The sequence below is a fragment of the Lycium barbarum genome, chromosome 6 (assembly GCF_019175385.1).
Source record: "Lycium barbarum isolate Lr01 chromosome 6, ASM1917538v2, whole genome shotgun sequence".
Classification (NCBI taxonomy): Eukaryota; Viridiplantae; Streptophyta; class Magnoliopsida; order Solanales; family Solanaceae; genus Lycium; species Lycium barbarum.
This window is the reverse complement of record NC_083342.1, coordinates 25335223-25348147: the sequence shown is the minus strand read 5'-3', so window position 1 is coordinate 25348147 and position 12925 is coordinate 25335223. Positions and strand designations below refer to the sequence as shown.

At 38.1% G+C, this 12925-nt stretch overlaps 1 protein-coding gene across 3 annotated transcripts in view; it reads right to left on the bottom strand.

The window, feature by feature from the left end:
• Positions 1–12263, bottom strand: part of LOC132643649 (rho GTPase-activating protein 7-like) — a 52611-nt gene extending 40348 nt beyond the window's left edge. For 2 of the 3 annotated variants that reach the window (XM_060360135.1, XM_060360137.1), the window contains exons 1-2: positions 11999–12263; positions 3449–3485 (exon numbers count right to left, since the gene is read on the bottom strand). In XM_060360135.1, the coding sequence (XP_060216118.1) occupies positions 3449–3485; positions 11999–12052 (91 nt within the window). In that variant the 5' untranslated portion in view covers positions 12053–12263. The remainder of the gene's footprint in view (positions 1–3448; positions 3486–11998) is intronic. The other variant, XM_060360136.1, reaches the window with a different exon arrangement.
• Between the last annotated feature and the right edge of the window lie 662 nt (positions 12264–12925).

Here is a 12925-nt window from a genome sequence, read left to right as displayed (position 1 = left end):
CGTTGGAAATTGTTGTTGACACATCGGGCATCTGTTGACGATTTGTATTCTTCTTCTGTTGAGGTTGTCCTGTGTCAAACAAACTTCATTGAGGGCTAACCAATGGAAACAAATGATCTTTGGGGGGAGCCTTGTTTTCCTGATGTACTTCCAGGGCCATTTGTCAATGATTTCATTAGTGGAGCACAAATGAGAGTACCCTACTTTGACTGAATAGAGGCCATCCTTCCATTTAATGTTGTCAGTCATGTTTTCATTAACTGAATGTCCCTCTAGTTTAGCCGGGAGATTCATCAACTGTGGAATTTTCGAATCTTGAAAATTTCTTCTAAACTGAATATCCCAGATGTTGTTTTGCCAGTTTTGAGAGATTGTCGAGTCTTTAGCAGTGGCTAGTTGATATAGGACTGGAAACTCATTCATTAGAACTGTCCCCTCTAACCATTTATCCTTCCAGAATTTGATGTTGTTGCCATTTCCCAACTTAAAGGATGTATTCATAGAGAACTCATTCCAGAACTTCCTGATGAACTTCCAATGCCCTACTCCATAAGCTCTTCTAGAAAAATTGGTACACCAGTGACTTTGGGAGCCATGAATTGCCATTACCACCTCTTACCATAATGAGTTCCTTTCTTGACAGTATCTCCAAAGCCATTTCATAAGCATGCATTTATTATGAATAACAAGGTCTCTTATGCCTAGCCCCCCAAGCTGTTCAGGCATAATGTTGAAATTTTATGCCCTTGCTGCCTCCTTCCCATAGAAAAGATCTCCTGATTTTGTCCAACTGCTTGACTACCTTGCTAGGGACTGGAATCAAAGACATTAGATAGATGGGGATACTGTCTAAGACACTGTTAATGAGTGCCAGTCTTCCCCCATGGAGAGGAACTGTCTCTGCAAGGAGGCTAACCTTGCTTCAAATTTTTTTTATTACACCACTCCAAACTTCATTTGATTTGAATTTAGCACCTAGAGTAAGTAGTGGGCAGGGAAGCTATGTCACAAGATAGGATTCCAACTAATTCTTCAAGATTGGGAACTTCATTTACTGGATACACCTTGCTTTTCAACATATTGATGTGCAAACCTGAGAGAGCTTCAAATATCTGAAGTGTGAGATTGAGATACAGCACCTGTATTTCTCTGCCCTACAGAGGATGAGGGTGTCATCTGCACATAGAAGGTGGGAAACAGAGAGAGGATTCCCTGGAATCTGGCCTATTTGAAAGCCACTGAGCCACTGCAGTTCCTTAGCTTTTTCCAGCATCTTGCTGAGGCCCTCATCGCAAGAATGAAAAGGAAGGGTGAGAGGGGATCGCCCTGTCTCAAACCTTTCTGTGGGGAGAAGAAACCCCCCCCCCCCCCCCCCCAGTGTTAACCAGCACCGAGTACTTGAGTGTGGTAATACAAAATTTGATCCATCTTAGCCACCTATCACCAAAGCCCACTTTTTTTAGGACTAGTAGTAGATAAGACCAGTTTAATTGGTCAAAAGCTTTCTCCACATCCAATTTGCATAAAATTCCAGGCTTACCACTCTTCAGTTGGCAGTCTAACACCTCATTTGCGATAAGTGTTGCGTCAGTTATTTGTCTACCCTTGATGAATGCATTTTGATACCCTGAGACCAAACCATGTACCACCCTTTTGAGCCTTTCTGCTAGAATTTAGAAGCAATCTTGTATACACTACCAATCAAGCTGATTGGTCTATAATCCTTGAGTTCCAAGGCTCCTTTCTTTTTGGGGATTAAGGCAATGAATGAGGCACTGCATGATCTCACCATGTAACAGTTTGGGTGGAAATAGTGTAGAGCAGACATCAACTCATTTTTAAAGATCCCCCAGGATTTTTGGAAGAATGACATGGTAAAACCGTCAGGTCCAGGGGCCTTGTCTGGGGCACAGGCCTTGATAACATCTAGCACTGCCTGTTCTTCAAATGGGTGTTCCAGCCAGATCCTATCCTCCTCAGAGATGGTGGCCAGTTCTTCAAATCTGGCTGTCTCCATTGTTCTGATTCTGTGTAAAGTTTCTGATAAAAGTCAAGGATTTCCCCTTTGATTTGATCCTTATTCTCAATTACCTCAGGGCCCATCTTTAGTCTTTCAAGCTGATTGTTTCTTCTGTGGGAGTTGGCAATATTTTGAAAGAACTTAGTGTTCTTGTTTCCCTCCTTGAGACAAGAACATCTAGATTTTTGCCTCCACGATATCTCTTCAGCTTTAACAAATAGCTCCATTTCCAGTTTCAACGCAACCATTTTATTCCTCTCCTCCCATGTCTGTTTTCAGTGAACTGTTCGAGTGCCATGAGCTCATCTAGGATTTTGCTCTTCCTAACCTCCACCTTGCCAAATATTTCCTTGTTCCAGATTGTAATGTCCTTCTTCAGAAGCCTTAATTTCTGTGTAAGAATGAAGTCTGGGCTCCCATTTAGATTGTAGCTTCCCCACCATTCTTCAATTTTCTCCATGAAATCTTCAAGTTGCAGCCATATATTTTCAAATTTGAAGTAGGAAGGATTCATTTCCCAGTCCCCTCCCAAGAATAATTTGATCCTAATAAATAAACCAACTAGTGCAAGCCCAAAAAGAAGTCCTTTAACACTTAGATTGGACCTGCAACTGCAAATCCCAGCTCTTCATTTTGTATTTGTTTCTGACCTCATGCATTGAGCATTTCGATTTATCCAAAAAAAAAATGTGCATATTCATACTTTTGAGGTTTGCCATAGGTGAAGTGCAGATGGCATTCTACTAATAGGGACTGAGAGTGTTCTTGTCATAGTTTCATTCGGAAGTGTCATTCTGCTAAAGGGTATGAATACCTAGCAGGGTAAGGAACACTACTGCACACTGCTCTCTTAGTTTCAATCTTATCATTAAATTTTCCCAGGTTCACACCTTCATAACTAACATTTGCCTGTTTGTCTTCTATCAATATAGAATCAAAACCAACTGAAAATAGATCAGGGTAAATCGGGCTGTCCCTTTCTTGTCTTCTGAAAGCCGTTATCCTGGATTTCTCGGCATCCCCACAAGGAAAAGTACCTCAGATTTCTAAATTGACTTTATTCCAAAATTCCCTCAACAATAAGAGAAGAAAAAAGATGTTAATGCCTTAATGGAACCTCCTGGCCCATCAAAATCTAAGATCCTCCAATAATCAGACCAGCCTTTTGAGAAGAACTTTAAAATTAGTAATTTCAAAAAAAAGAACGGAAAAATTAGTCTTTTTATCTTAACAGATATTGTTTAACTCCTACAGACCGGAAAAAAAGTGTAGCCCTGAAATTATATATAACATAAAGCCATTATCAAGTAAAGACTTGTTGACAAAGTTTTAACCAACTAGTGCATAAGAAATAAGCAAAATCATGAGGGACCAGCATAATAATCATCAACATGAAGGTGTTAAGGAAACTAGAAAAGTTTTACAGACCTTTTGAAGAGATAAACAGTGGCCCACTCTTGAAAACCTGCAAATAGTTAGCCAGTTAAAAACTTGAAGCCCAAGAAGTCTAATTGTAAAGCAAGATTAGAAGCATTTAAAGAAGAGGCAATACCGCCTTCATGAAGAAAGTATAATTACAGACAGTGAACTATATAAGACTAGGAGACTGTTATCTTTATAAAGTTCAATAAAGACATAATGTTGGATTTCAAAGTTCAGCATGCTGTCATGCTCTGCATATTTCTGAATCCTAAATGGCAGTAACTTCATTTGTTTGGACTTTAATTTGTTTCAGGATGAAGGCATTACATAAAAGAGCAAAGATCTTATGACGTCGTGAACAGATTTTCTATACCATCAAGAAGAACATAAAAAGCAAGAGATAAAGAACAATCAACAAAAATAAGCAACAATAGAACAACAGTAACAAGAATGAATAACAAGAGAAAATACATGATCCATGAAACAGGGGAAAAGCCATGAACCATGACATAGCTATGTAAGCAGCAAAGACTACTTCGATAAAATTAAACAAGATGATGATCAAAATTGGTCGGTCATAGAAGGGCAAAACAAAAGGGCAATAAAAACAAAATGATCAAAGTACGAAGTTGGTAATAGGAAGGCTGAAGAAAAGGTTTCATCTCTTCTTAAAAACATTTACCAAAGAGATCTCCTCAAAAGGATCCCATTCGCTAGTGTCTTTTGGGTAATCTATGGTGAAATCAAAGGTGGTATGAGAGAAAGGCAGAACCCATCAACAAGTTTAAGTATAAAATACCTGTATTTTTGGCTTTTTTGTGTAAGTTGTTACATGCATATGACATGGATAGTTTGTTAGAAGTTCCCTGCATTTATAAGGGACTCAATTTTGCTTGTTCATCTTTGCACCTACTTGGTGACGTTTACATTAATAAAATTGCTTTACTTTTCAAAAAGATAATAACAGGAAAGACAAGTAGGTTAGACAAAAATCAGATTCATCTTAGCTCTAGAACCTCAACCGGTAAATAAGAAGATAATCTGAAACTAGTTCTCATCTCTGAATTCCAGCGAAATCAAATGCGGTCTGCATCAACAATTATGATGTCTTATAAGGAACTGACTAGAGGGCCTAAGTTGTCATTAGCAGAACGTTGTAAAGTGAAATGCAAGTTAGAATGTCAGATTATAAATTCTTCAACTAGATATTTCACACATTGAATAAAATAACATGTACATATTGCATTTGACACCTATGTATAACCTTGGATGCTGCTTCTCCTTCCTTTTATAATTTTATTGTTGTTGCCTATTTTCAGTGATCGATCTAGTGGCAATGCACCTTGCTCCAGAAACAGATCAGACAACAGTATTTGTTCCCTACGATCTTTCAGCAACTTCAAGTCTCTTTTTCAGTGATAGTTCTGGTTTCCAACAATCATTTCAGTGAAATTTTGACACATAACTTATTTTTTTGAGACTGGTAACATGTATATTTATATATATATATTAAACCTGCACCATGACAGTGCAGCCATACTTACAAAAAAAAAAACACCCCACCATGCTGAGGACTACTGCTTCACAAGGAACCTATCATATCAACTAGTGATTCAGCCTCTTCTACATAGTTTTCTTTATACCAAAAGTGAAACAAAATCACACAATTCATCTTGATTTTCTGCACAGAATTGCATTTGTCTTCAAAAACTCTATTGTTCCTCTCCTTCCAAATTATCCACCAAATAACTGCTGGGACAAGTTTCCACCAACTCTTTTGTCTTACTGCTCCCCCATTATAGTTCCAGCACTTCAATAGCTCACAGCATAGTCCAACTTAGTCCTACCATGTTCAAGAAAAATTGCCACAATTGTATAGTGAAAGGACAATGTATAAATAAGTGTGAGTTACTTTCTCTGGCTGCATCACACAGAACACATCTAGTACATAGATGAAAACCCCTTCTCCTTAAGTTTTCCAGGGTGAGACATGCTTCTCTTGCTACCAGCCAAGAGAAACATGAAACCTTATACGGTGCCTTAGTCTTCCAAATGGATTTCCATGGCCACTGATCGGATTGTGTATATTGCCTGAGCTGATAATTGTATGCTGATTTGACAGTAAAAACACCATTATTGCCATGTTTCCAGTACAAAGAATCCTCAGATTCTTTAAAACCTTGAAATTGTTCCAAGGTCTTGAATAATTCCACAGCTCTTTCCAATTCCCAGTCATGTAGTAATCTTCTGAAAGTAATATTCCAGTTTTACCTCCGGTAAAGTAACAATATTATAGAACTCAGGAAACAAATCTTTTAAGGATCCATGCCCAAGCCAGTTGTCATGCCACAAGAGAATTTTCCTTCCATTGCCCACTTTTATACTGATATTTTCGGCCAGAGATGGCCACAATGATCTAATAGCTTTCCAAACACCCACTCCAAAGGGACTATTAACTGACTTAGAGCACCACTCTTCTTCTTGGCCATATTTATCATGCACAAACCTCCTCCATAATGCATTGACCTCCATGTTATATCTCCACAACCACTTCACAAGTAAGCTTTGATTATGGATTTTGAGATCCCTAATGCCAAGTCCTCCATCCTTCTTACTGGTGATGAGGCAGTCCCATTTAACCAAATGGATTGCTTTCCTTTCTTTGTTGCCTTGCCAAATGAAATTTCTCCTCAATGAATCTATTCTTTTCAGAACATTAGATGGGATAGGAAACAGAGACATGACACACATAACTTATTGATGACTTCTCGACAAGTTTTCATAATTATTGTTCAAGCAACTTATTATGACAACCCAGTGACTAAGCTTTTTTGTGTTCTCAAATAGAACAAATTCAAGCAAATTTTCCACCTTGTGTTTGTGGGGTGTACAGAAATGTTTGTGTTAGAAAGTAATGAGTTCTTAAGTTAGAATTTGTCCTATATTACATCAGTGATATGTGTACAATATTTGACAACTATAAATTGGTTTGTTTTTTGATAAAGAACTATAAATTGGTTTGTTTGTGTATTCATCAAACAATAAAGTATCCAAGTCATCAATACATCCTCCTCTTCTCTAATTTTTCTCGTACAAAGAAACTAAAAGGAGATTCCATCTTCTCATTCTCAACAAAGAAGAATATTAGAGGATGAAGCATTTGAAGTCCTGATTGGTCAGAGAACTCGACCCGTATATGACCATCAGAGCTTGTAGCTCAATCAATACTAGGGTGCAGAAAGTCATTACTAGGGTGAAGGTTTTGTTGATTCGGAAAATCTCTATTGCTATTCCAATTCCTTTCTAAGATGGACGATGAAAGAGTTCAGCAAGAACGCCATAAACGGATCAGAGTTTCTTACTTTCTCTTCCTCGTTGGCCCAGAAGAAGTCTGCTTTTGACATACAAAAAAACTAAAAGCAGATTCCATATTCTCAATCTCACCTAAAGAAGGATGTCAGGGGAAGAAATATCTGAAATCCATCTTGTTCAGAGAACTGGATTCTCATAGGACCACTGAAACTTGTAGCTCAATCAATAGAGAGGGTGTAGAAGGTCGTTAGTAGGGGAAGGTTTCATTAATTCCGAGAAACTCTACTGCTATTCCATCCCTTTCCAATGTGGATAAGGAAAGAGTTCAATCTACCCACAGCACCATGTCTTTCTTTCTTTTTTTTTTTTTTTTTAATAAGGACATAGCATCAGAAACTTGAGATCACAAAACAATAGCTTATTGATGAAATGGCTATGGAAGTACAATAGTGAGGAAAATGCACTGTGGAAGGTTATTAAATGCAAATTTGGTGAACTCAATCCATGGTGTACTAATGTGAGCAATGGTACTTATGGTGTTGGAGTCTGGAAAACAATAAGAGCTCTGTGGCCAAAGCTGGAAAGGAACTTGCAGATGAAAGTAGGAGACGGGAAAAAAGCAAAGTTCTGGAAAGATGCTTGGAATGAACAGGTCCCACTTATGGAAGTTTATCCAGATCTATTCATTTTAAGTAACAACCCAGAGGTCACTATACATGAAGTTTGGAGTGCTCAGGGATGGGACTTAAATTTTAGAAGAGTTTTGAATGACTGGGAGGTGGAAAGGTTGGTTAGTCTGTTGAATAGGATTGCTAATTTTCATGGCACTAGCACTGATCCAGACACTTTGAGGAGACACAGTAATGATGGGCAATTCCCTGTAAACAGGGCTTATGAAAAGGAGGACATGGTGCAGAATGGGGAGCAGTCAAAATTTTGGATCAAAATATGGAAGTGTCCAGCCCCAACCAAGGTGAAATGTTTCACTTGGCTGGTGGCAAAGAGAGCTTGTTTAACACATGAAGGGAAGCATCATAATTTCCAGATGTTATCTTTGCAACGAAACAGATGAAACCAACAACCATCTTTTTCTTCACTGCAAATTCACAGCACAACTTTGGTGTTTGTTCTTCAACCTGACAGAGACTAATTGGACTATGCCTGAGCATACTGCAGATCTGCTAAGTTGTTGGATGAGATGAGGTGGCAGCAAGAGCCAGAAAAAATGGCGGAGGATGATCCCTCATTGTACTTGGTGGACTATTTGGAAAGAAAGGAATGAGACGTGTTTTGAAGATAGATTTAATTCCATTCAGAAAGTCAAATGGAATTGTATAGTATCTTTCTACTTTTGGTGTAAAGAAATAGGATTAGAAGATATAGATCCGTTTGTAGATTTATTAAGATCACTGTAGGTATTTCTTTTACTCTTTCTGTCTTCAGTTTAACTCTTTTTGATGGTCTCCAGCATATCCTAAATGCTGAGGAATACAAATTTACCAGTTTCAAACAAAAAAAAAAAAAAAAAAAAAGGCCAAGGTGAGAAGGGATTTCCTTTGGCAAGGAAATAAACTAACAAAGCTTTTCTGCCTCTTCAAAAGGAGCAATGTCACCCAAGATAGGAACAGTGGGGGCCTCGGGATCAAGAATTTAAAGCACCATAATAAAAGCTTACCGTTGAAAAGGCATTGGAGGATCACCTAGGAGGAAAACGCACTTTGGAGACAAGTAGTAGTTGAAAAATTCTCCTATGAAAGTCCTTGAGTAACAAAAGGTTCAAAGGCTCCTCATGGAGTGGGAATCTGGAAGCACAAACAGCACGAAAGTTAAATTTACGGAAGACGCTTGGTTGGGCACTCTCCTCTAAAAGATCTGTTTCATGAAATTTACAGCATTTCTTCTCTTCACAACGCTGCAATATCTACTGCCCAAGGCTGGGATCTCTTTCTCAGAAGAGATTTGAATGATTGGGAAGTACAATGTACCTGTGAGCTACAATTTGTGCTTGGTTACACTTCACTGAACAATCAAAGATGGACTCCATTACCTGTATGGATCAGCAAAGTGGTATTTTTCGGCCAAATCATGCTATAACTTGCTGTCTGCACATATAATAGAGAACTTTGGCCTTGGAAAAAGATTTGGCACAACAAAGCACCCCTAAAGGTATCTTGTTTCACTTGGTTAATGGCTAGAGAGGCCTGCCTCACTCAGACAAACCTTCAGAGACGTGGTTTCCAACTCTGTAACAGATGCCTTCTTTGTGAAGAACACCCCGAAGATGTCTGTCGTCTTTTCTTACATGCAAGGTAAGTCACATGTTGTGGAGCATGTTCATAGCCATTCTGGGAGTAGAATGGTGCATGCCAAACTCCACTTTGGAGTTTCTGAAGAGTAAAGAGGAGTAGAGGACTCAATGATTATTTTGAAGCTCGGAGTAGAGGACTCAATGATTAGTCAAAAATAATTCTACAGCACCATTCCAATTGCAGTCTGGTAGACGATTTGGACCAAAAGAAACTACAAATTTTGAAGGTTCGTCAAGAAATTTACTTAGCCTAAGTTTAGAACTTTTTCTTTATCAGCTTGTGGCTGCAACGTGGTCTTTGTACGTGATGTGGATACCACGTTAGATATGATCCGGGATTTGCATGATGTTTAACTATGTTTTGAAGCACTTGCTTAGTGAAGTTATTTCTTCAATAATATCATCTTATTACTGATTAAAAAGAGTTCAGTGGAAACGCCATCGATGGCGCAGAGATTTTACTTTCTCTTCCTCGTTGGCCACTAGTTACATGGTGCACTGAGATGTGAAGAAGAAAAGACCTATCACCTCCTCACATGTTAGCATGCTTAATATTGGCAACAATTCCAGGCCTGATGTACTAGCTTCTATAACTTATCTTGCCAAATCCAGTGCGAACTACAAATAAAAAATTCCTTTTTTTTGGTTGGATAATGGTTAACTATAAATAAATCTATGTGACAGGTGTTGAGTTGCAGGTGATCAGTTTGTTCAAGAGTCACGGTTATCAAAAAAATGTTTGTTCCCCGAGTTATTTCTACTTGAAGGAAAGAAATTTGTGTTCTGTCCCTTAAAATGTAAATTCATACTTTAATCAAAGTGCAGGTCTAGTTTGGCTTTCCTTTTGGTTCATTAGATTATGTTTAGCAAGAAATTGAAAAAATCTTGCAGCAACACAAAGCTTGCCTTTTTATTTCCCTGATTATATAGCATGTAAAAGAGTTCAAGGTGTTGTTCTTCCTTTTAGCATTAGAGGAGTTCTCAGCTAATAGAGAGATACAAGTCCATAAATTTCAGGCACGATACAGATATCTTTTAAGGGAATAAAACACACAAATATATAATTCAATAATCCAAAAACTAATCTCAATTGCATCTGTCTCCTTTTTTGCCCCCAATAAATACAACATAGTACCAAACATACTTATCCTATTTCTTCCAAAACACAACCTATAGGATAAATCAAACCTAACCTAATAAGAAAATCATTAGTTTCTGAATGGACTTTATTTGACTGTCCTCTATTTCTTTTTTTTTTCTTTTTTTGATGACATGAGAACCCGCAGCCGCTACCCTTCGGGTGCGCACAGGGTAAACCCAGCTCATGTGCAATAGCTCGCAAACCACACAGGAGAGATAACCCGCACTAGGCAAGCCCCGTGCGACGACCTCGACCCAGAAGGCAAATCCCCTGCTGTCGTGGGCAGGGGGTTTCGAACCTGAGACCTCCATTATGAAAGCCTCATGCTCAACCAACTGAGCCACCCTTGCGGGTTTGACTGTCCTGTTTTTCTGAATCGTAATCATTTGGCTGTGATTGTTTCAGACTGACTCTATCTTGCACTATTCTAACTTACATTTTGGTAAAAACAGGTGTAACTCCAATCAGTAGATCATAATGTCTCTAATGCAAATCATACAAGATATGACTATAATTGACTTCACACTGACCAATTTTTCATTTCTTCAGCATATCTTTTGGGTAAAAAAAACTGCAAGCGGAATCATAATACCCTAACTTGTCCGAAATGAAATTCATTCAACTATAATTGACTTCACAGTTGCACAATTTGCTTCACTTTTTAAACTTATTTTCTGGAACAACAAGTATTATCTCCAATCACCCAAAAAAACAAGAGAAAGAAGAATCATATTGTTTCTAAATGAAAATCATTTGACCATCATTGACTACACAATGACTCAAAATTGACTCTAATACAATCCCAAGAAAGGTCCCATTTTTCTCAAAGAGTACTAATTTGACTTTTCAGTGACCAAACAATTCCTTCTCCATTCTACTTTATCATCTGCTTAAAACAACTGCAACTCAACTATAACAAATCCTAAACGTTTTAACAAGTAAACCATATCTTTTCTTCTATTTTCTATCCTATCTATTCGTTAAAACTGGTATTACTCCGACACAACATAATTTTTCTGAAGTCATGCATATTATTCTCATTGACCCAAATTTTTCTTTGATAATGCTAACTTATCAATTAGGCTAGAACAATCTAACCCATATCAAAAAGTCCCAATCTTTTTTCATTTTGACCATCATTGACTTCACAACAATGCCCCATCTTTCTTCTCTTTTTCCTACCAATTTTTTTCAAAATTATGACGTTCTACGTAGACCCAAAATTCTTTATTTCACAATTCTAACTTACCCAATATGCTAACAAACTCTAGCCGGGAAATTTTCAAAAATATACATCCCAACATAAAATATTACCCCACGTAGCTCCGAATACAACATTACAACAACAACAACAACAACAACAACAACCCAGTGAAATCCCACATCGTAGGGTCTGGGGAGGGTAGAGTGTACGCAGACCTGACTCCTACCAAGGTAGGACGGCTGTTTCCGAAAGACCCCCGGCTCAATAAAAGCATAAAGAGAAGTCAGATAAGGTTAGATAAGGTTAAGAGTTTCGGATGAGATTTAAAGCGATATGGAAATGAAATAATGCAAATACAACATTATTCAACATTATACCTCGGGCGAAAGCAATATACATGACGTATCAACCTTGTATAAAAGGTGTTTATACACAAATATGGGCTAATTAAACCAGGTAACAAACCCAAAATAAGGGCTACCAGGCATAAATATTTTCTCCCAGTAGAGATAGAGCGTAATTTTCCCCATTCCACTCCATTTTGACCATCATTAACTTGACAATTTTCAAGAAAATTAAAAGAACATTTACCGTATTGGAAGTGCCGACACGTGGACGCTCAAATGCAGCAAGTGAAGCCGACATTATCGTTGAAGTGAAGCCAACATTGCAAAATAATAGTACCTACGAACTGAGTTGAACTGGGATCTCAAATATGACTAAGTTTAAACTCAGTATCTAATAGGAGATCTAAAAGGGATTGACGAAGAAGGAAGAACCAAACAAAACAACTGACTGAGATAAAAGCCAAACAACAACAGAGAGAGGTTTGTGTTTTGTGTCTGTCTATTTTTGTTTTGATATTTGAAGGTGGGGTGGGGTGGGGTGGATAGGATGAGTTTGGTGGAGTAGATTGTAATTTTGGTAAAGTTGATATACTACGATTAATTAACTTTACGAACACTGTTTGACTCATTTGGACCATTTTCATTTTTTTGCACGGATTGCCCTTCTTTTGGGGTGGTCTTTAAATTTTGCCCCTCATATTTGTGGTCTTTAAATTTTGTCCTTCGCTTGAATACCTGAGGTTCTGGGTTCGAACCCCCGCTTAGGCATAAAATAAAAAAATAATTTTGCAAGGCAGGGCTGGGGGGAGTGTATGCCGGATCCGGCATAAAGTCCTTAAGGAAAAACTAAAGTTATGCCGGAGGGGGCATAACTTTTCCTTAAGGCATAGTTTAGTTATGCCTTATGGGGCAAACTTTTCCTTAAGGAACAATGCCTTATGGGCCAAACTTTTAATTAAGGCATAACCAAAAGTATGCCCCATAAGGCAGAACTTTTTCTTACGGTATAGACTTTGCCTTATAAGGCAAACTTTTAGTTATGCCTTAAGGAAAAATTCTGTCTTATGTGCCATACTATAAAAGTTTGCCCGTTAAAAGTATGCCCGCACCGGCATAAACTTGTGAAGGAATTATCAAAGTTATGCCGGACCCGGCATACTTATGCCAAGTC